Source organism: Miniopterus natalensis, chromosome 11 (assembly GCF_054644295.1).
Source record: "Miniopterus natalensis isolate mMinNat1 chromosome 11, mMinNat1.hap1, whole genome shotgun sequence".
Taxonomy (NCBI): domain Eukaryota; kingdom Metazoa; phylum Chordata; class Mammalia; order Chiroptera; family Miniopteridae; genus Miniopterus; species Miniopterus natalensis.
The window spans coordinates 50,213,435-50,239,034 of NC_142091.1; the positions used below are offsets into that span (position 1 = coordinate 50,213,435).

General features: G+C 35.1%; 1 protein-coding gene across 25 annotated transcripts in view; it reads right to left on the bottom strand.

The window, feature by feature from the left end:
* Positions 1 to 25,600, bottom strand: part of SOX6 (SRY-box transcription factor 6) — a 514,047-nt gene that overhangs the window by 261,564 nt on the left and 226,883 nt on the right. Inside the window, exon 4 of one of the 25 annotated variants that reach the window (XM_087821755.1) lies at positions 17,086 to 17,178. The exons of the other annotated variants lie outside the window; for them this stretch is intronic. Coding sequence (XP_087677881.1) covers positions 17,086 to 17,178 — 93 coding nt within the window. The remainder of the gene's footprint in view (positions 1 to 17,085; positions 17,179 to 25,600) is intronic. 25 annotated transcript variants of the gene reach the window in all.

Here is a 25,600-nt window from a genome sequence, read left to right on the forward strand (position 1 = left end):
CGCTTAATCTCATCTCAATCACATCAAATATGTTAGAGCAAACATATTTCCATCTTTCATTTAGAGTTTAAATAGGCACAAAGGAGAAAAAATCTAATTAAATAGAACAGTAGATATGGTTTTATAAATTGCCAATGCTTTTCAAAGTTAGTATTTTAAAGTTACTTTATCACATTAGCAAAAATATTTTAAAGAAGCAGTTTTCCATAGCACAACCATCATGTTCTCAAACTGAACATGAGAAAGTTATATCTTTCTATCCCCATGTTGTAGTTGGCCAGCATTTAGCCTTTTGTAATAGTAGATGAGAGACACCGGAATTTAACTGTTGGAACTAGTTACAGTGATAAACAGTGACCACGTGGACATTACTGATAGATGAGAAAAGGCTTTATTTATAGAGCCTTAGGCAGAATAAATTCTATCCAATTGTTTCCTTATTTAAAAACTAAAATAAACATTTTAAAAAGAGATCAGTAATCATTACTAAGAGAGTATTGCCGTACTCTTTTCTGTCTTTTATTTCTTTCAGATGCCTGAGCTAACTCGAGCTCAATTATCAGATTATCAGAGGCAAAAAATCACCTTCCCATCTAAAAACAGCTAGCACTTTCACTACATTCTTTGGACAATACACCCTTAAGTGGGGGGAGGGGGGAAACGAGAATTTTATGACAAAAAATGGTTTGTGACTCTGAAAGACCTAAGGGCACAGCTACACAGCCTCGAAGGAAATCCTGTGGAAACTGACCAACAAACAAAAATCTACTCAAATAGCCACTCTCTAAAGAAATTGCATTTTATTTCTTATACCCAACGTTGATGGGGGTTCGTCACAGTGAGAGAGGGCCACTAGGCCACTGTCTCCTATGCTTGCATTGTTCTGAGGCTGACAAATACCTAGAGCAGGGTTATTCTCTGCAATCAAATGTAAATTTATCACTAACTTGTTTAATTTCTTTTTCTCTGTACACATATAATCACTAGCTAATACATACATTAAAGCAGTCTCAATAAAAAAAGAAAAGCTCTGGAAATTAGGAAACAAAACTTTAAGCATTTTAGGTAAGCATGCTAATGGTTTGAAATTCAAAGGGGCAATCAGCTGATTTTCTTTCTTAAAGGATTCTCGAAAAAGCATGGTCGAATTATGAGTGGGGCTTCTTCCCAGGTAAAATACACATTGGGACTTTCAAATAACACTTCAGATAATCAATCAGGATAGAAAATTGTCATATGTTTATTGTTTTGTCCAGGAATTATCCTTTCCCAAAGACCTGATCTTCAATTTGTGTACATGACAGCTTTTACTGAGATCTAGGAATAAGTGACAACTTCCAATGTCTGTGGGCATTTCGACGGTTTTATTTTATTTATAAATTTTTACTCACAATTTTAAAAGTCTCCTTGGTATTTGGAAATTTTAAAGTATTAATCTGGTATAGTTTACAGCTCTATGAAATCTCAAATTGTCCTACATTAAATGTTTAACACGAAGGAAACTTAGTCATTTCTGGAAAACTCAAATGCTAGAAAAGTATGTGTATTATCCAAATAAATATTTAAATGAAGTTGTCAATTTTAATGCAGTCATAATGGCTATTACCATTTTATAAAATTCCAAGATTGCATGCTTTGAGGTTTAATGCATTCAACATTTTTTAGAATCTTTAAAGGCTGAAAAAAATGTTTATATTTGCCATTACAGAATATGGAAAGAAACCCACATAGCTTATTAATGTCTGCTGAATTGTTTAAGAGGATTTTAAGATATGAGTTAAAAGAATTTCATAATCTTAATTTCAATTTCTCCTTTTCATTTAATAGTAGACATTCATTAGGACCCACACACTGTAATAAATTATAATAATTTCAAACAAGAATTAAATTACTAGGTACCTATTGAAAGAGCCATTTTTTCTTAGGTACCCTGTAATCTAACTGTCAGATTTAAAATCTATTCCCAATCAACTCTTCACAACATTCACATTTATTCATCTATGTTAAATTAATAAAAGGTGTGAATAATACTGACAAAATTGATCATTATTGTTCATGTAGATTTAGAAAATTATAAGGTAATCTAAAATGTAAAAGGAATTGAGAGAAACTATTAAGGTTCTTATAAATAAATTCACCCTATGCTATTTTTTCAAATCAAGACTGAAACTTCTACAAGACTTATTTAAATTGACTATACAAGCTATTTGATAAATTGTACATTTTTAGAACATAAACCATTTTCATTATTTTTGACAAATATCAGTACAAAGACTCTACTGTAGCATTAGGATTCAACAAATACTTTAGGAAGCTATGCCAGAAGGATGCTGGGAAGTAAAACCTAATGGTAGCCTGAGACAGTTTACAGCCAAGGCAGTTTGATGAAGAAAGAAACAACCACATGGGAACATCGAAAAGAGATAGCCCTCCCAGAAATAAATGCTATCCCCTTCATTTTTCCTCTAGATAAAGTAATGCATGTATAATTCTTACCTAACCACCAAAGATAAATACAATTCTACTGACTAACATCCCCAAACAGAACTCCCTGTATAGAACAAGTTTGCACACTTACTGTATTTCCTACATCTAACCTTGCTGACCTGCTCCTCTTTAGCTGGCATCCCTGAAGATAAAGTATGTCAACATCTGTTCCCATTCACACCAATTTTAATTTACCAAAAGAGCTTTGCTATTTTCAGAGCAGACTCCAGAGCACAATGACAGATTTAGGGCCTTTACTGGGGTTGCATTTCTAGTGTGTCAGCATTTCCTACTCACCAAGAGGAGATTCCAGGGGGTCACAACAAAGGAATAGCTGAAATTCAAACTTTATCATAGAGATTTTTCCCACCCGTACTTATTTCATCATAACTTAAACTTGCAACATGCTGTCCTATTTAGAGGGGGCATCTTTGGTGCTGCACAGTAATTGGACTAAAATTATGTAGTCCTGGGGCAAAGATGAACGTCCTATAGGCCTTTTGTGGAGTTCTACTTACATAATTACCTCTTCCAGGACTTTATATCTGACTGAAATTTATTAACTATTATATGACAATTTTATAACTCTTTACATTTATAAAATACTATAATGCTTTTAAAAATATTTCACATACTTAATCTTTATTTCATAATTCAATCTTAAGTACTGTTTTATGTCAAAAATATTCTTTCCACTCTAAGTATTCCATAGTTGTACTTTTTATACCATGCTTTATTCTGATATTTTTAATGTGTATAAAGAAAGTCAGTCTCACACCATCCTAGTGTCCCTGAAGAATTCAGAGTTTTTATGACACAATGTGAAGAACAACTTGGGGAAACAATGTACAAGTTGTGTTGTAATCAAATAACAACTAAGACATGAGCAGCTGAGCAGAAGGAAGATGGGCAACGGAATGCCGTGCAGCAATCAGCACTGTTGACTAATCAGAATTTGAGACACTAGAAGGTAATAAGGGTATTATAAAGAATGGCTTATTGAAGGAGCAGCTGTTTATGTGTAGCTCACTGTTTAAATGAGTTCCACTAGATTGCCATGGTATGTTTTGGTGAAAATGTTTAACTCCTTTTAAAATGATCATTAGAGGAGAAACAGCAAGTACCAAGTGGCAAGTTTGGAGAAATCAAAGCACCAACTAAGATTTAACAGCTTTGAAACAGTTATCTGGGTGTTTGGAAATTGTAGAAAATATCAATTCCGTCGGCCTTTTTATGTCAGAAGTGCTCAGGTACTCATTCTTCTCTTAAAAAGCTTAGAAGCTGGATCTATACCATAATTGTTGTTGGGCTGCAATGGGTACAAAGATGAGGTGGTGCTATAACGGGGGACTCTTCAGAGAATGACAAAAAGAAAAAGCAGAATGGAAGTGCCTATCTGGACAGCTGCAAAGCAGGGATTGTCTTAGGACTTAGGAGTCTGTCCATCTTTCCAATAAGCAGAGGGAATAAGATCCTGAATTAAATTTCAAAATAAAGTTTCTAATGTTTTTAGCTGAAATATGATACCAAAACCACTCGCCTATCCTGACTTAGAGGAAGTAAATAATTTTTAAAGCAGAGGAAAAAGAATGAAATATAACATTTAATTCACTAATGTTATTTTCACAACGTAATTATCGTCTTATTCAAAACTGTCGTACATTTGTGTTGACTTTGCAATTGGATCGATTTAAAGGGTTTTTTGTCTCCCTTACTTGCACCCAAGAAGCAACTGTCTATTGTTTCTTCTGTCCTCGCAAAAAAACAACACACACACACAAAATACAAAAACACAAAAAATCCCAAATTACAAGAGAAAGGCACCAAATCATACTTCAAAGAATTTATCATAATACAGTATTACGAATATTTCATTTTGACAACAAGTGTTCAGTAATATTTTAAAGCAGTCAGCAAGCGACCGAAACTCTGCCATCTTTTGTAACAGTTCACATGTCAAACTGGCAAAGTGCCCACGGTGTAAGGCAGAAAAAAAAAAAATCTATTTAATGTCCGCCCCACAAGGCGACATGAGGTTTGATTGGCAGAAAGCAGAGAGTGGCTTTTGATCATGTGTCCTAACAAGCAGTTCCAGCTCCTGTCTTTTCAGCTGATGGGCTCCACATTACCCATTCAAACAGAAGTGACAGACCACTGCACTGCTCTCGGCTCTAGTCACACGCAGTGGGAGCTATGCTGGAGACAGAGTCACTGATTAAATATATCACTTTTTCAAGACAAGCAGGTTGTCTGAATCAAAGTTGGACAGAAGAGACTCAACGTTATTAAAAGGGGATATAAAACTGGGATTGAGTGATGTTCGGCCAGTTTGCACAGCCTCAGGGATTCCCAGGCTGACAGGGGGAGTAAGGAACAGCAGAACTCATAAAACAGAGTCAGAAATTAGCTGTGACACCTTGGCTGTTTTCCCATCACTTCAGGACCACTGGATTTCAAAATTCTGGAGTCTCTCTTTACCTTTTTTACTTTCATTTTTTTAAAATGAGTTGAGTACAGGGAGAACTGCAGTTTATCAATTACAGCCTTAAAGGAAATAAAGTAATGGATGCAAACCCTTTGCATCTCATTTTAAAATACTAATACATTTTCTTCTAACTAGGACCCTTATTTTAGAATTCTATTACACATTTTTGGTTTGGTATTACAGTGTAAATTTAAAATCCAGGAATATTAATCACAGAAATTACACAGTTTAATACACGAGTGGGCAAACATAGGTTTACAGTTGTAAGTACACAAAACAGGGAGTTCATTCTTATATTGTTATTTTATTATTTATTTTATTCTTATATTATTATTATTTTCCATACAAACTATAAACCTATATTCTTTGCTTTAGCCTGCATATCATTTAAAGCTTTTGCTTTAAATATACTTATAGACATAAACATCTAAAATGTATAGAGATGTTCAATACAAATTCTTCATTGTCTAATTTTATGGGATTTTTTAAATTACTGAACATAGTCTTATAATATTTGGTACATTACCAGCTTCCTGTGTACACAAATAAATAAAATCTAAAGTTGTTTTCTATTTGTGAAGTTAAGGGTAAATGTCCAAAGAAGTAAAAAAGAAAATAACTCTCTAGCTATAGAAACAAAAGCAATAAATAAAAATATAAGCAGTCATCTGAAACAAATCAGCTGAAACCAAAATATATAATCAAATGAATGGTACATTCAGATGCCATCTTAAAACAGTCCTTCCACAAGATTTTAATTTCATCTCATCTACATTATAAAAATTTATATTTTTGGTTTTTTTGGTCACATGCTCCAGCTATTCCTTGGAACACTCATTATTAGTTTTGACATCACTGTAAATATTTAGGAGCAACCTGCTTGTTAGGTATTTAAGTTGTGATGAAAAGATTAAATACTCCCACCAAGATGCAGATACAGTTTTAACAGAGAAGAGCAAGGAACTAAAGAGTAGTCGTGAAATAGGGTACTGAGCTAACTGGGACAGAGGACAGAGATCGATGCCTGTTAGATGATGGTAAAATTATAATGCAATGGTTTACGTTAAATCTATGAAAAGTAACATTTTGTTTTATTGTGTTACTCATTTTGTTAAATTACATTTTAAAATTAACCCTTGCTAATATGTAGTTAAAGGGTGTATTACATCTCAGAACAATCTTAATACAAATCATATTTGACTTATGTTCTATATATCATAGAATATGCTATCTCTGATAAATAATTCCATATTAATCGAATATGCATTTTGCCACATGAAAAATAAAGTCACCTGTCATCTGGCCTCTGTGCTTCATGTCTTTAAAGGTCTTTGAGGACAATGAAGGTGATAACAATAAATTTTATCCAAAGTGATCACAGGCACAACCAAGTAACTGTTTAGAAATCTGCTTAAGAAAATTATCTTGAAGAGGATTATATGACTTCTTATGTAAGCCCAGATTTTAAAAGGGAAGGAGGGATGTCTTTATTAGCAATTGCTCCCTAACCTAAAATAGAGTAAAATGACATTGCATTTTTCCCCCTCAAAAATGGATTGTATTTAACCATCCTTTATTTTTTAGTCATTCCTGCTACTACCATCATCACCACGTGCCTTTTATATTTAAGACTGGTAGGAAAAAGGACAGGAAATTGCTACAATGAGTAGTGAACTACAATAGGTAGGAGGAGACAAAATCTGCTTATGTATTGCCACCGAAAACATACTAGACTAAGTAAACCTGAAGTACTCCATAATACATTTTTTTCTCTTCCCGTAAAAAATGACTGCCTATTACCCATGCTTTACCAGACAGGTCTTTTAAATTCTCTGCCAGAAAAGCCTGAAGAAAAGGGGGGAAAGTCTACAAGATACTGTGTAACACCATAAAAAGAATACATTCTTTTCTAAAAAAATCCAAAATAATTAATTATTTTAGCCACTATATTATTGCTTACAGTAATACACAGCAATAACATTTACATTGATTGAATTCTGTTTCCTTAATGTGAAATTTGTTTGGGGTTAATTAGCACGGCTGAGGAATAAGCTTAATAATTTTATGTTGTTTACACTGGAGGCAGTTTTCCACGAGCAGTGCTCAGGGAGGAAGTGACATCTTCTCATTTCAGACGAAATGTGGAGGTGAGGGCAGCTGCTCACTGGGACGGCAAGCCAGGCCTTCCCTCCTTCGGCAAGCCCCTCACTACTTGGGGTATCTAATGGCAACAATACAAAGTTGTTCAAATAATTTCTCAGGCATGGTAAGTTTCTACACCAAATACTGCGCTGAGCGGAGAAAAAGAAAAGACTTACACAAATGGAGAAAATCCACAATATTAGACATTTTTACTGCCCCTTCCTTAAGAAAAAGCAGGTCTAATTAGTTGTCGCCCTAAAATGCGTACGTAGCATTTTTATTATGTATTATAACATTTTGCTCAGAGCTAACAATTTTATTCTGACAAGCACTGTCTGGAGAGCTCTCAATAAATAATACATTGACAATTTTCAGTAAATAAGCAGTGGACACAAATCGTTATCCTTACTTACAGCTGCCCCACTCTAATAGTGCTTTTACAAGCGAGGTGACTATTCAGTCTAATGCAATCCTCTCAGTGCTGGAAAGACATTTTCATTCATTACCACGGTCACAAGCACTTAAAGCACTTTTAAGCCCTGTTGCAAAACAGCAGGAATGGCAGAGCAAGTGGGGCTAACAAAAACTAAAGTTCATCATCACCAGAGAAACCTGAGGTTGTTCACCTAAACAACTAGGAAATTCACTCAAACCTGGGCCACCTCAACACTTCTAGATGTACCTAACAAAAGTACAAGATTTTCTTTGGCAATTAAATACCTAAACCCAAATACCATGGTCTTTGCTTTCTGTATTAAATGTGGTTCATCATCCAGTAATATCTATGAAGCACCCTCATAAAAGGGATCACACGCTATGACTTGATGCCTCTGATCAATGTATAGAAATGGGGGAAAATCTGAATCCAGATGAATACATCTGAAACTACACCATAACTTTTCTTCCCTAACCTGAGCCCCTAACACCATCACCCTAACTAGCCACTAAACCACTAAAATAGTCCTGAATTTCACTTTTCTTCATGATATCACATCAATTTTATTTTCCAGATACTCAGAAATACAAACTTATGTGAAATAAGATTTAAAGAAATAGCAATAAAATAGAAGGTAATATCTATATACCTTGACATGAAAAGCCTGTAATTTGTATTTTCACCCTACTTCTTAATCAAATCAAATTATCCAATATTTTGCAATGGAGCTACCTGGCTGAGTAGCTCAGTTGGTTAGAGCATCATCCTGACATGCCAAGGTTGGGGGTTTGATCTCCGATCAGGGCACTTATGAGAATCACTAATAAATGCATAAATAAGTGGAACAACAAATCAGTGTCTCTCTCCTTCTTCCTCTCTCTCTCTAAAATCAATCAATAAATAAAAATTATCCATTATTTTAAAACTTGTTAAATAATCATTGATCGTGAACATGGCTGAAAATATGATGCCAAATCAGATGATTCCCTGGTATCATATTACATGGCTTGGGCTACAGTACAGAACAGTGGAGTAGAGTAGAGTAGAGTAGAGCAGAGCACAATAGACTGCAGTATAGCTGCTATAGCCTAGTTTTCAGTCTTTAGTGTGCATCAGAAATACCTGGCAAGCTTGTTAAAACACAGGTTGCTGAGCCTCACCCCAGAGTTTCTGATTTCAGTAGGTAAGAGGTGAGACCCAAAAATTTACATTTTTAACAAGTCCCCAGGTAATGTCAATGCTGCTGACAATTTGAACCACTGGGCTACAGGATTGAGTTTACCTGAACAGAGAAGATGCACAAGACCCCCGCTGGCCCAGAGTCGCTCTCTTTCATATGAATATGATGACAGATTACAAAGCTTCTACATGTGGAGCAAATCTAACACTACCTGAAACCAATGACTAATCGCAATGGGTTCTCTAATAAAAAGGAGACTAGGTCCATAACAGTGATAGCAAAGGGAGCCAAGGGGTACTCCTGTCCTAATATCCAGAACAATCAGCCTTATATCTGCCTGCTGTATGTATCCACTTTCCCAGAATGCTCAAACCCCGTATGTCTAAACCCAAACCTTCTCTCTAAACCTTTTCATCTATCTATAGTCACATTCTTTTTTCTTTTTCTTTTTTTAACTTTTATCAGCATTTAATTTATGCTGAATTTACTCCCAGGCCATCAAGTATTTGTCTCTTCTGGGCTATCTTTTTCTTCTGTGCCACCTCCTCTCCTGGTTTAGGAGCAACCTGTTTTTTTTCAGTGTGGATCCTCGCAGTGTGGCAGGGAGAGCGCTTGTCTGGGTCAATCCGCCCGTGAGCTCTGTAAATTCTGAGCCACGTCTTGCGAGCTTTGTTCACTGGATGTGCTCAATGACCAGAGAATCTACATCTACACCCTTAAGTTCAGCCTTATCCCTTGCATTTTTAAGCATGTGCAGCAAAAACTCAGCACTGTTTTTGGGCCACCAACCGTTTCCCAGCCCCACTGTATAGCCTGAGCATTCAACTCCACCATTGTGTAACAACGAAATGGCACTATTGCTATTATAAAGTGACATCCTTCAGCTACTTGATGGCTTTTTGGATATGCATACCCTTGATGGCCTGGGCAGTTGCATGTGTTCTTAAAGTGAACACAAAGATTTGAACCTCTTGATGTGCATGATTTTGTGGGGTTTTCTGGGTGAAGTGAATAGGGAACCATTTTCAGAGGTTGCCTCAGGCTGCTTACCAAAAAGCATATTCACCTTCTTAATAGCCTATATAGTGTCCCAAAAAATCTATACACACTTTAACAGCTGATAGCTCAATTTTGAAAATAAAAAGTCTTTTAATGACTACTGCCTGAATAAAAGTGTGTGTATACATTTTGTAAGAAACCATATATGTGTGATTCCACCACTCTGTCCTCTGCGACCGTTTTATGTTTATGTTTAGGCTCTTATCAGTACACTCATAGCCCATTAAAATAGCCTACTAAAAGATTTTCCTGCATTTTGTCTTGCTGCTTTCCAACTGTAATCACAATGCCACCAAAGTTACTTTTATAAGAAATGTGTCCATTTATGTCACTCATCTTCCTACTTAAAAAGCTCTCAAGCCTGGCCCGCGTGGCTCAGTGGTTAAGCATCGACCTAGGATCCAGGCTATCAGGGTTCGATTCCCGGTCAGGACACATGCCCGGATTGTGGGCTGCAGCTGATCAATGACTCTCTCATCATTGATGTTTCTATCTCTCTCTCTCCCTCTCCTTTCCTCTCTCTGAAATCAATAAAGATATATTAAAAAAAAAAAAAAAAAAAAAGCCCTCAATTGCCCCCTACTACCTAAAAGAAAATTCAAACTCTTTAGAATGGCTTCACTCTATTTTTTCAGTCATGTCTCCTGTCCTATTCACACCAAACCTCTTGAATTGACCAATCTCACAGGTTTATTTATACCACTGAAACTTTATACAGGCTGTTTTCGCTACCTGGGATTCTATCTCTTCTTCCTATAAATAGCTTATAATTCATCAAAATCCAGTTCCAATGTCTACAAGTCCCTCTCTAGATTTCCTAGACAAAATGCTGGTTCCCTATTCCGTACTCCCACAGCATGTGAAAGCATCTTCCACTACAGCACTTACTATATAATTACTCTATGTGCATATGTTTCCCCACTAAACTACGAGCTACTGAAAACCAACATCTATTTATCCCTGTATTTCTCTTCTTCTCCTCTTTCTTCATTTTTACCTCTCCCACCCCAGGCCCACTGCACTTTCAGGTGAAAGAGCTTTATAAATGCCTATGGAAGTAACAAGCATATATATACATATATACGTACACACACACATATATATGTATATTTAAATATGTTTATGTATGTTTTTTTAACTGAAGATACACTCCCTAAAAATTGAATCTACTCATCTTCTTTGTGACATAATTCATCTCTCTGGAACCTTTTATATATCAACAGATTTTTAGGTTAATGCATATTACATGTTAAGATCTATACCAGGCATTGGGAAGATAAAGGTACAGTCTGTGCCCTTGATGAAATTAAAATCTTCTTGGAAGACAAGATCAACAAATATAAATAGCAAATAATACTTTCCATCTTTGTCAAAAACCAGTTGAGCATATTTTTGTGGTTCTACTTGTGGGTTCTCTATTATGTTCCATTGATCAATGTGTCTATTTCTCTGCCAAAACCACATTGTTTTGATTATTGTAGCTACACAGTAACCTTAATATTGGGTACAGTGATTCCTAACATTTATTCTTTATTAAGAATATCTTAGCTATTCTAGGTCCTGTCCTTTCTACGTATAAATTTTAGAATAATTTGTCTATGTACATGATAGTCTTGCTGGGATTTTGACAGGAATTGCATTAAACATACAGATCACTTGGTGAAGAATTGACATATTTATTATATTGAGTCTTCCAACCCTTGACATTTATATAGGCCTGCTTTGATTTCTTTCATCAGCATTTTGTAATTTCAGCATCAGATCCTGTACATATTTTGTTAAATGTATACCTAACCTTTTCATTTTTGGAACAATTATAAACAGTATTTTTTTTTAATTTCAGTGTTCGAACATGTGTTCATTGTTAATATATAGAAATGTGATTAATTTTTACATTTTTATGTTTACATAGTTTTTATATCCAATGACTTTGCTAATGCAAAAATATGAAACCTAAACATTACACCTAATGCAATAATGTGACCTACACCTCACACCTGATACAAAAATTAACTCTAAATGGATTACAGACTTAAATACAAAATGTAAACATATAGATCTTTTAGGAAAATACGTAAGAGAAAACGTTTAGAATATTGGGCTAAGCAAAGTGTTCTTAGACTTCATACCAAAAGCATGATCCCTAAAATAAAAAATTGCTTAATTAGACCTCTTCAAAATGATAAACCTTAGCTCTGTGAAAGCCTAAGAAAATGAAAAGACAAGCTACAGGCTGGGAGAAAATATCTGCAAACTACATATCCAACATAGAACTAGTATCTAGAATTATAAAGAATGTTCACAACTCTAAAAAAAAAAACTAATTAAAAATAGACAAAAGATGTGAATAGATATTTCAGCAAGAAGGATAGATATACAGATGGCAAAAAAACATATGAAATGATGTTCAACATCACTAGCCATAAGAGAAATACAATTTAAAGCCACATTGAGATATCACTACACATCTATTAGAATGTCTAAAATGAGTGGACAAAACCAAATGCTGACAAAAACACAAAGCAACTAGATCACTCATACACTGCTGGTGGGAATGTGAAATGGCCCAGCTTCTTATAAAACTAAACATAACTGACCATATAACCCAGAAATTATACTCCTGGGCATTAATCCCAGAGAAATGAAACTTATGTTCACACAAAAACCTGTACATATATGTTTAGAGCAACTTTATTTGTAATAGTCATAAGCTGGATGTTGGAATTACTGATGTCCTTCAACCCATAAATGATTAAAGATATGCTTAAGAGAGGCCTGAGTGTGGGGAGAAACAAAAGTAAATGCAAAGACAAGAGAGGCAGAAGTAAAAAACAGGAGGTGCTTTTCCAGATAATTTAACAATCTTCATTCATTCATTTAACCAACAAACATTTAATAAGGGTATTAGGGCCCAGTCATTATTTGGCACTGGGAATACGACAGTGGACAAAACAGAGAGAGCCTCTGTTCTCATTGACTTCCCCCCTTTAGTGGAGTGCAACAGACAATTAAGAAGACAAACAAGAGCGTATCAGGTAGTGAGAAATGCTAAGGTGAAAATGAAACAGAGTAATATGTTAAAGAGCAACTGCAGTCTACTTCAGAGTTAGACGTTAGCTAAGGCTTCTCTGAGGAAGTGATAATTAAGCTGAGATCTGAATGATAAGATGGAGCCAGTATACGTAGGTCTAAAGGAAAATCATTCTAAATACAGGGAAAAGCAAGTACAATAGGACTAAGATATGCTTGAGTTGGGGATGGGGGAGGCCAGTGCAGCTGGAGTGGCTGAGAAAAGGGTAAAGTAATAGAAGATAAACCTTGAAAGGCAGAGTATGTTGTTTGTTCTAAGCAATGAATTTTATTCCAAGCATAATAGAGATTGATGATCATTGGCCAGATACCAATGCTCCAATGCCAGTAAAATGCCTAAACCCCTGAATATCAGATAACACCATGAAGAAGTAAAAGGAGCATAATTCTAACTGACTGAAGTTAAATTTTGAAGTAATTGAGTTTACCAGAAGTGAGAACAGACTTTCTGCTATTAGTCAAAATAAGGGCTTAAGAGTTAAATTAATAATGGGGAAATAAAATTAATACATGAGCTTTTAGACATATGAGTTTTGTAATAATAATATTTATAAGCAAACAATATTAATTTACTACTGTCCTCTGTACTCCAAAATGACAGTCACTGTATGTGATATTATCAAATATTTTCAAAAGGACTAAAGAAAAAATTTTAGAACTTTTTACATTAGGTACATCAGATGATTTCCCCCAGTCTCCCTCTTCTACCTGAAAACAAAGAGAGACAGATCCAAAACAGCATGTTGCTTATGTATCAATTCTTACATTTCCCACCTCTTCCCTGTCTACAACATGAGCAAAGAGTACAAGATAAAAGGTATTTCTGAGGGCTTTGGGGGAAAGTTCCAGTTACTGCACTCTAGAGTGCAATGGAATCCAGTGAACACAGTTTGTTAGCCACTCTATAAACTGCCCTTTGACTATAGGTTGACTTCATTCAAAAATCATAAATGAGCAGCTGTTGCCACTGCCATGTTTCTTGTTAAAAATAATTCAATACTTTGTCACATTTTTCAGTTATTCTTCATTATACCTTTTTCTAGTCATCTATTTGTATGTACTCATTTTCAATTCATTAAGTGAGAGCAAGTAGGGAGTCCACAGGCCTCTAACTTCTACACTTCCAGTGCTAGTGAATAGCCTATATTCTATGACTTCATTGTGAGAGTACTTATCTGGCCTCTCAGTGATGGCTCCTTAGTTATACTCAAACTCTCAAGAAAGCTATGATAGGTCTAAATGTCACAGTTATTCAACATTAAACCAAAGCCTTTTACTCTAATAATTATGGCCATGAACTCCCTCTCAGGCCCCAAACCCCTTTACAACAGCCCAGCCAAAAGGCAGAATTATTGACCTTTACCTTCTTCTGGATCATGGTACCCTACTAACACAACCCTCTGTTTGCCAACCTCTCAAACCCTGTATATATCACTCTCTGAGCTGATTATCTATGGCTTGGTCTAGAAGTACTTCCTCAGACAATGACTTTTTCAGACATCAAAAATAGGGGGCAGCTGTTATCTCTATCTTCATAAAGATTCTAATATCAGGAAAAAAGAGATTGATAATATTAAAGGGCAATGTCAAGCATAATAAAAGAAAATGAATCATGAGATTGGTTCAGATGACTTGTTTAGTCTAAAATCAGTTTGAAAAAATATTACTAATAGTGGATGCTAAAATTTAGATACAAACTCTAAAGCAAAATCAAAGCAACATAGAATTTTAGAATCTGACCTTTAATGCTAAGCCAATTTCCTTATTTTCCAAATTAAGAAACTAGTGCTAAGAAAATCAATTAATTAACTAATTAATTAATTAATTATTAGGTACTACCCAGTAAGTTTCCAGAGTCAGGACAAAAATGCACCTCAAATCAAGGCCAATCTCTGAAAGGATTCTCAGATTAAACATGATTTTCAAAAGGTAAGAATTTCCAGCTAACAAGTCAGCTCTTTGGCTAGGAAAAAAAGTCTACTTCGATATAAATGTTGGATAGCACAGTGGCAACAACCAACAGGATTTGCTAGTTCATTTTGAATATGAAGAAGATATTTAAGAAAAAAATTGTGAGCCTAATACAGAGGTCAGAAATTACTTTGATTCAAAACCACACTGAGCTGAAAAAGTTAATGAAGAGGATCAAAGGGGGGAAAAGTATGTTTGCTAACAAACCTAGTAATCGTAGCCCAGTACGAGAACGATAGTACACTCGCGCTCACAGCTGAAAGAAGGGCTGAAGGCATGCTATTAAGATGTTACAAAAGGAAAAAAGAAAATTGCAGTGAAGGGTCCACCAAAGGCTCTTGTGAGCTTCTGAAAATCTCAGTGATAAAAAGAAACCTGTACTAGACATTTTCAGGAAGTGGAACCAAAAGGTGTAGACAGTTAAGTTAGAGCTTTCAGGGGTTATAACACACATTCGCGCACACACTGCAATGCCAACTTCTCGGTATAATGTTTTCCAATAGAGTGAAAAAAGAATACAAAAATCTGTCCCAGCAATTCCATTCCTGGGAATACACCCTAGAGAAGAAACTCATGCATATGTGTATCAGAAGACAGGTGCAAGAATGTTCATAGAACATGGGAAATCAGCCAGATGGTCCAGAGACGTACGCAGAAGGATATACTCCTGTGTAGCATTCCATGGAGGACTGCATGGATTATTACACAAAAATGAAAATAAACTAGAGCTGTACAAAGCAAAATTGACCTTAGCATGTAATTATGAGTATAAGAAAGTAAATCACAGAAGGTTACAGTGTGATACCATTTAAATAAAGTTCTAAAACAAATAAAGCTAAATAATGTATTATTTAGATATGCATACCAAACTGCTTTAAAACAAAAACATGTTTAACAGTAGTTATATCTAGGTAGAAAACAAAGGGATCAGACAGGTGAGTAAAGCATAGGTAGGTTCAATGGTGTTAGTAATTTTTATGAAGTTCGATGATGAATTTGCCAGTGTTTGTTTTATTTTTATACCTTATACATGCATCAAATATTACATAATAAACACATATTTACATTTATCACTTCCTTTTCTTTTCATTTCTCCTTTGAATTTTCCATACATATTATATAAGAGAAAATATATAGATCTAAAAACTGTCCCCTATTACTTTTGAGAATCCCAGCATAAATCCTTAAGAAGTGAATCTAATGAATTTTCAAAGGGAAAAAAATGCAAAATGTTAATAATCCACTCAAACTCCACAGGTTCAAAAATCATATGAGAATATGACTTAGTTCATCAAACTATCCAAAAGCTTCATCATCTTTCTAAACAACAAAATGCTATGAGAACACCTTGCTTCCCAGGTCAGTTAGAGGAAAGCTCAGAAGCAACTGCCTACATCTGTTAACATTCCTAGAGAAAGAGCTTTAAGAACAGAATGTTTAAATCTGAGAAGACAAAAATGGGCCAGGAAATTTGAAGTATCTTTTCAAGGCAGAGACGCTCAAAATGAAGGTAAGAATGATTTGACCTGCTAGAATATTGCCAATACTATAAATGGAAGTTGCAGAACAACAGCAAATAACCAAGATTTGTTCAGAATTACTGGGGTTCACAGGATTCAGGATGATTTTTATCTTTTACAAAGTTGTAAGAGAGGATGACTAGTTTCCAAAAAAGCAAATATACTTAACACAAAAACATACTAAACATAATTTTTTCATAATTCAAAACCAGTAGTTCTAGCTCCTCATTTTAATCCCTGATAGAACATACTTTAAAAATATGTCTATTTAAACTACTTTGTACTAATTAAGTATTTGCTGTGAATATGACAAAAATACTACATACCGGACCAGGGACACAATATGACAGGGAGAAAAAGTGCATTTCAAAGAGAAGAAAAAATGAATTGAAATGAAGTTATAACGAATACTTAATGTGTTTCTTAGGCAAAAATCCAAAACCTTTCCAATTTCTCCCACGAATGAGAAATATAAAGTAAGGTTTGGATCTGGGAAATCCTAAACACTTCATCAATGCAATTTTTAATCATAACAGTGGCAAAAACCTAATATCCATAAATTTTGTTTTAAAAGATTCTTTTGATGCTTTATCATGGTATGAATGTCAAACTTATTTTTTTATTTTTAGCATGGGCTTTTAATAGATTTTTTTTTTTAATGGAACACATTACTCTTAACAATTGCTCTAAAAACCTCATCCAAGGCTTTACCAACCTCTCTCACTGACAACATCATATTCTGCATATTTCTCAGCAGGGAAGATTGGCTTCCAGTGGGGAAACTTTAGTATCAGCTTTTCCAAAAAGCCTGAAAAGAGAGTTAAACTGAATTGCTCTTCCAGAAAACAAGAATATCATTGCTGCCAAATGCTAAAATCCCCTAACACCATGGGACATTTCCTATGGTTCTGTATGTGGTATAGGAGTTTTCTATAATATTTCTCTCAAATGTTTTTCCAAATAATAACAGTAATAGTAGTTGTAATAGCAATAGGGTAATAATTACAATTATAGAAGCCATGTGTTTTATACATGTAATATTTCAAATCCTCACACAACCCTGCAAGGTGCCATTCATCCAGTTTCACAGTTGAGGGAATTGAAGCACAAAACGAATAGGTCCCACAGCTAGGAAATAATGTTGGCTATATTTGTTGAACACTTACTATGTCCTGGCAATGTTCTAAATGCTTTAGGTGTATTCACTAAATCTTGATCCTCATGATAGCACTTTAATTATGGGGGGTGTTTTTTCGTTGAGATAACTGAGGCACAGAGAGGTGCCCTATGTCAACTACCTGGCAAATGCTGAACTGAGTTTCAAACATAGGCATCCTAGCTCCAGAACTCACACTCTTAATCAGTAGGCTATACTGACTCTCTAAATATTAGAACTCATATTCAAACCCAGATTTAGCTCACTCAAAAACACATGACTTTCAAAAATGAGTTTCCCCATTGTCTAAACTATATCACATTTCTCATTTAGTACAGCAAAGCTATCAGATGAGGAATACACACCAACATATAGGCTAACTAAATATAATTCAGTGAAAATATATGTAGAAATCCAAATTATTGTTTAGAGATGTGAATAATGATAATAATCCATCAGATATACACATAAACACGTGTTCATTCTTGTGCGGGTAACAGCTGCATAATCCATTGGAAAGCCTATCCCACCAGGAATCCAAAGCTCAAATGTTCATGCCCTTTCTGATACACAGTCAAATGAACCTACATACTTTCATTATCATGATAGCTTGAAACACACAATTCCACTGGACAATACTCTAATTTCTGACCAACAGATAGCCTATGGAGCTGTATCTAAATCCTGCATACTTTTCATTAAGTTTATGGCTTCTATCAAAGAGAGCTCACTTATTCTACTATTTCTATATAACTACAAGCTTTATCACTCCCTTCTGGTCACAGTAATTATTACCTAAGAAATAAGTATTTTAAAGGGGTCAAAAAGTCAGAAAGAAGATTTTATTTGGTCAGAGTTGAGGTTTATATCGCTGTATCCCTTTCTTTGCAATCTCACATGATGCCAGAACCTGACCCAAACCAGTTCACTCAGCCTAGGATCATATACTTAGTAGTATGATACACAAGACATGATAGTAGCTGAAGCACTATTATTAAAGAGAGATTAAAACAGCTGTACATTATGCTGAAGCACTCACTATTCCCTTTACAAACAGACGGTCCTGGATTACAAGCAGCACTTGACCATTTAAATCACGACAACAACCAGATTTAACCAGCTGGGCCATATTCTCCTAGGCAATGCCTGTTGACCTCCTCAGTCACAGCTGCTCAAATGAAATTCTCATTAGACAACTTATTTTCAGAAGCCAAAGGACTCTCTGATTAAATATAAGTATTTAGATATAGAAGTCCTTTTTAAAGTATTCATTTTCTGACAACTGTCGCTTATGTTAGAGCCCAGCTACATTGGCAACTAGATGGGTGATACAAGGATAACTAAAATTCATCATTTAATCACAGCTGAAGGATTTTCATCTTGGAAGCATTTTAAGCTAAATTAATCAAAGTCTCTGTGCAGACTTTACCCACCAATATAAACAATGTTTTAAAAGGCAGATTCTGATATTTATTCATTCTATGCATCTGTCCATCGATGCATGCATCTATGCATTTATCTACTTACCTACCTACCTACCTATCTGTGACCAAATAAAATCAAGGTTAAATCGACAACAAAACAGAAATGTTGCTGATTTTCCCACTAATCTCACTTTCAGAAGAGGCACATCTGACAGAACACCTCTGTTCATCAGTGTTTCAGCAATCCAGTGAAAACACTGCTCTGGGGAGGGCATTTCTTGAAGATATGGGAGATAAAACACTGGAGAATTATTTGGTTAATCAAAGAATCTGCTTGTAAGAGTATAACTTTCCTGTTACTATGAGGAGAGTTTTTATCACGTAGATATTGTTTTAAAATAGAGCATAATAAATAAACTTTTTATAGATCATTTTCTGTATTTGAGGGGAAGTGGGGGGAAGGAGGGGATGATTTAGTCTGAAAGAGTCAAAACATTCTCCAGAACAAGAATTACTCAGGAAAGGTTATTTATTATGCTAGTCACACAGGCTTGTCACTCATGAAGGATGGCCTTCAAACAAGGAAGTAGTAGTGAAAGAGAGGTGGGTTATGTATTTCAGAGCTCTTACATATCCCATCAGGATAAGAGACGTCTCAAATGTGGAGATGGACCTGGGCTTTTAAAGGGTCAAACCTCAGACCTAGAATATAATTATTGTAGAATCCAAAATCTATCAGAAACTTTTCAATGACATTTTCTATAATTCTATCGGTTCTCCTATTGTGCTGTCCTATTGCTCCAAGCAGATAATGAAAATTAGAAATCAGCCTGGCCGGGCATAGCTCAGCAGTTGAGCATTGACCTAGGATCCAGGAGATCGGGGTTCGATTCCTGGTCAGGGCACATGCCCGGGTTGCGGGCTAGGCAGCCGATCAATGACTCTCATCATTGATGTTTCTATCTCTCTCTCTCCCCCTCCTTTCCTCTCTGTGAAATCAATAAAGATATGTGTGTGTTTTTAAAAAAAAAAAGAAATTTAGAAATCAAACTCAAAATTAAAAATAGAAATCCTCATTCCTCCCATCTCCAAAACATGTCCCTCTACTTTGTTTATTAATTGTGTTACCACCCTTCTACTCACCCAAAGTTCAAAAACTCTGAACCACCTTTAAACCATCCCTCTCTCCTCACTTAAATGTCAAGTTCAATAATTCTAACTCCTAATATCTTTTCCATATGTACCCCTTCTTCCTTTCTCCTTTCTGCCACCTTAGGTCAGGTCCTCATTATCTCAGGGCTGAAACAATTTCCTTAATGTCTCTCCATGCTCCCATACATCCTACAGAGTTCTGCCAGATTAACCTTCCTGAGAAAAAGCTCTAATCCATCACCTTATTGTACTAAAAAATAGTAGATGATTACTCCATAAACTTCAATATAAAGTTCAAACTCCTTAGCCAAGAATTGAAAGGCTTCTATAATCCGAATACAACCTACATTTTCAGTCTTATATCCCATATGTATCTTTACATACTTTGCTTTTGTTAAGTAAGATGGTCCCCTCTCTTTACAGTTATTCAAAATTATCTTTGCTGTTCTTGGTCCTTCACTTTACATATGAATTTTACAATCAGCTTGTTAAGTATCCCACCACTGAACACACATCCAGTTGTGATTTTTATTAAAAACTTATTGAATTTGTAGATTAAAGTAGTAAGATTTTTATTGAATTTATTGGGGTCACATTGGTTAATAAAATTATATAGGATTCAGGCATACAATTCTATAATATATCATCTGCATATAATATTGTGAGTTCCCCACCCCAAGTCAAGAAGAATTTAACGTTATTATGTTATTGAGTATTGCTATCCACAAATATGATATAACTCTCCATTTATCCAGATTTTTTTATGTCAATAAGTTTTACAATTTTCTTAAAGAACATGTATTTTTTTTCTTTTTTACCTTTTGACCCCTTCACCCATTTCTCCCACCAGTCTGTTTTCTGTATCTATGAGCTTGGTTTTTTTCTTTTTTTAGATTGCACATATAAGTGAGATCAAACAGTATTTGTCTTTCTCTGTCTGACTTATTTCACTTAGTATAATGTCCATCCATGTTGTTGCAAATGGAAAGATTTCATTCTTTGTATGGCTTTTTAATATTCCATTATATATATATATATATATATATATACACACAACATCATCTTTATCCATTCATCCATCCATAGACACTTAGGTTGCTTCCGTACTTTGGCTATTGTAAATAATGCTGCAATTAACAAGGGGATACATATATCTTTTTGAGTTAGTGCTTTTGTGTTTGTTTGTTTTTCAGATAAATACCCAGAAGTGAAATCAATGGATCCATGGTAGTTCTATTTTTAATTTTTTAAGGAACCTCCATACTCTTTTTATAATGGCTGTACCAGTTTACATTCCCACCAACAGTGCACAAAGGTTCCCTTTTCTCCACATCCTAACACTTGTAATTTCTTGTCTTTTTTATAATAGCCATTCTAAGATGTGTCAGGTGATATCTCATTGTGGTTTTAATTTGCATTTCCATTATGATGTTGAGCATCTTTTCATGTACTGTTAGCTATCCATAGGTCTTCTTTCGAAAAATGTCTATTTAGATCTTCTTCCAATTTTTCAATCCAATTGTTTGATTTTTTTTTTTTAATTTTTTGCTATTAAGTTGTATGAGTTCTTTACGTATTTTGGATATTAGCCCCATATCAGCTATATGACTTACATGTATTTTCTCACATTCAATCACTTGCCCATTCAATTTGTTGATGGTTTTCCTTTGCTGTGCAAAAATTTTTGAGTATGATATGGTCCCACTTATTAAGTTTTGCTTTTGTTGCTTTTTCTTTTGGTGTCAGGTTCAAAATATCATCACCAAAACCAATGTCAAGGAGCTTACCACCTATGTTTTCTTCTAGGAGTTTTATGGTTTCAGGTCTTACGTTTGTCTTTAATTCATTTTGAATTAATTTTTATATATAGTATAAGACAACAGTTGAGTTTTATTCTTACGCATGTGGCTGTCTAGTTTTCCCAACACCATTTACTAAAAAGACTGTCCTTTCCCCTTTGCATATTCTTGGCTCCTCCATCATAAATTAATTCACCTTCTATGCATGAGTTTATTTCTGGGCTCTGTATTCTGTTCCATTTATCTGCGTGTCTGTTTTTATGCCAATACCATTCTGTTTTAATTATTACAGCTTTGTTATATAGTTTAAAATCAGGGAGCATGATGCCTCAAGCTTTGTTCTTCTTTCTCAAATTTGCTTTGGCTTTTCAAGGTGTTTTTGTAGTTCCATACAAATTTTAGGATTATTTGTTCTATTATTTTGAAAAATGCCATTAGAATTTTGATAAGGATTGCACTGAATCTGTAGATTGCTTTGGGTAGTATAAACATTTTAGCAATATTGATTCTTCTAATCAATAAGAACAAATATATTTTCATTTATTTGTGAATTAAATTTCTTCCATCAGTGTCTTATAGTTTCCATACACAGTTCTTTCACGTCCTTGGTTAAATTTGTTAAGTGTTTTATTCTTTTTGATGCAATTGTAAATGGAATTGTTTATTTTTCTTCCAGATATTTCATTACTAGTGTATAGAAATCAACAAGTTTTTTGTATATTGATTTTGTATCTTGCAGTTTTACTGAATTTATTAGTTCCAACAGGTCAGGTTTTTTGATGGAGTCTTTAGGGTTTTCTATATAATAATATCGTATCAACTGCAAATAATGACAGTTTTACTTCTTCCCTTCCTATTTGGATACGTTTTAATTCTTTTTCTTGCCTAATTGCTATGGCTAGGACTTCCAATATTATACTGAATAAACATGGTGAGGGCAGGCATCTTTGTCTTTCTCCTGATCTTAGAGGAAAGGCTTTTCAGCTTTTCATCACTGAATACAATATAAATCACAGGCTTGTCATATATGGCCTTTATTATGTTGAGGTGTGTTCCCTCTATAACCACTTTTTGAGAGTTTTTTAATCAGAAATTGATGTTGAATTTTGTCAAATGCTATTTCTGTATCTATTGAGATAATCATATGATTTTTATTCTTTATTTTGTTAATGTGGTATATCACACTGACTGATTTGCTGATGTTGAATCATCCTTGCATCCCTGGAATAAATCCCACTTGATCATGATGTATTATTCTTTTAACATATTGTCGAATTCAGTTTGCTAATATTTTGCTGAAGATTTTTGCATTTATGTTCATCAGGAATATTGGCCTGTAATTTTCTTTCCTTGTGGCATCCTTGCCTGGTTTTGGTGTCAGGGTAATTTTGCCTTATAAAATGAGTTTGAAAAAGTTCCTGCCTCTTCTATTTTTTGGAAGAGTTTGAGAAGGGTTGATATTAATTCTTCTTTTAATGTTCAGTAGAATTCACCAGTAAAGCTATCTGATCCTGGATTTTTGTTTGTTGGGAGGTTTTAATTAGTGATTCAATCTCCTTAATAGTAACTGGTCTGTTCACATTTTCTATTTTATCATGATTCAGTCTATATAGGTTTTTTGTTTTGTTTTGTTTTATTATTTATTTTTTAATTTTATTATTGTTTAAAATATTACAGATGTCCCTTTTTCTCCCCAATGACCCATTCCACCCTGTTCCTTCCCCCTCCCCAGTCCCTCTCCCCACCATTGTCCATGTCCTTGGGTTGTGTATATATGCACATAAATTCTTTGGTTACTCTCTCCCCCTCCACCCACCCACCCTCCTCCATCCCTCTGACATTCATCAGTCTCACCTATGCTTCCATGTCATTGAATCTATTCTGTTCATCAGTTTATTAAGCTCTTTAGATTCCACGTATAAACGAGATCATGTGATATTTGTCTTTCGCTCCCTGGCTTATTTCACTTAGCATAATATTCTCCAGGTCCATCCATACTGTCCCAAAGGGTACGAGATTCTTCTTCCTTACAGCTGCATAGTATTCCATGGTATAAATGTCCCACAGCTTTTTTATCCACTCAGCTACTGATGGGCACTTGGGCTGTTTTCAGATCTTAGCTATTGTAAACTGTGCTGCTATGAACATCAGGGTACATATATCCTTTCTGATGAATGTTTCAGGATTCTTAGGATACATTCCTAGGAGTGGAATCACTGGGTTGAAAGGCAGCTCCATGTTTAATTTTTTGAGGAACCTCCATACTGTTTTCCATAGTGGTTGCACCAGTCTGTATTCCCACCAGCAGTGTACTAGGGTTCCCCTTTCTCCACACCCTCGCCAGCACATGTTGTTTGTTGATTTGTTGATGGCAGCCATTCTGACAGGTGTGAAGTGATACTTCATTGTGGTTTTAATTTGCATCTCTCTGATGATTAGTGACGTTGAGCATTTTCTCATGTGTCTCTTGGCCATCCATATGTCCTCTTTGGAGAAGTGTCTATTTAAGTCCTTTGCCCATTTCTTAATTGGGTTGTTTGTCTTTCTCTTGCTCAGTGCTATGAGTTCTTTGTACACTTTGGAAATTAGCCCCTTATCAGATTCATCCTTGGCAAATATGTTTTCCCAGACCGTGGGGTTCCTTTGTATTTTGAGGCTGTTTTCTTTTGCTGTCCAGAGGCTTTTTAGTTTGATGTAGTCCCATATGTTTATTTTTTCCTTTGTTTCTCTTGCCCTAGGAGATGTATCAGTGAAAAGTCCACTACGTGGGATGTCTGTGACTTTACTGCCTATGTTTTCTTCCAGGATTTTTATGGTTTCGTGACTTACATTTAAGTCTTTTATCCATTTTGAGTTTATTTTTGTGTATGGTGAAAGTTGGTGGTCTAGTTTCATTCTTTTGCATGTATCTGTCCAATTTTCCCAGCACCACTTATTGAAGAGACTGTCCTTACTCCATTGGATACTCTTGCCTCCTTTGTCAAACATTTACTGACCATAATGGCGTGGGTCTATTTCTGGGGTCTCTGTTCTGTTCCATCAATCTATAAGCCTGTTGTTGTACCAATACCAGGCCGTTTTGATTACAGTGGCTTTGTAATATAGTTTGAAGTCTGATAATGTGATCCCTCCCACTCCGTTCTTTTTTCTTAAGACGGCTGCAGCTATTCGGGGTCTTTTTTGGTTCCATATAAATTTTCGAAATGTTTCTGGAAATTCACCATTTCTTCTAGGTTGTCAAATTCATTGGCATGTAGTTGTTCATAATAGTCTCCTATGCTCTTTTATATTTCTTCGGTATCAATTGTAACATCTCCTCTTTCATTCTGATTTTTTTATTTGCATTCTCCCTTTTCTTCTTTTATTTTTTATGTTTTTATTGATTTCAGAGAGAGGAAGGGAGAGGGAGAGAGAGGAACATGAATGATGAGAGAGTCATTGATCGGCTGCCTCCTGCATGGCCCTTACTGGGGATCGAGCCTGCAACCCAGGCATGTGCCCCAAAAGGGAATCGAACTGAGATCTCCTGGTTCATGGGTTAACACTCAACCACTGGGCACACCAGCCAGGCTCTCTCTTTTTTTCCTTAATTCTAGCTAAAGGCCTGTCAATGCTGTTTAACCTTTTAAAGAACCAGCTCTTAGTTTCACTGTTCTTCTCCATGGTCTTTTAGCCTGTTTCATTTATTACTGCTGTATC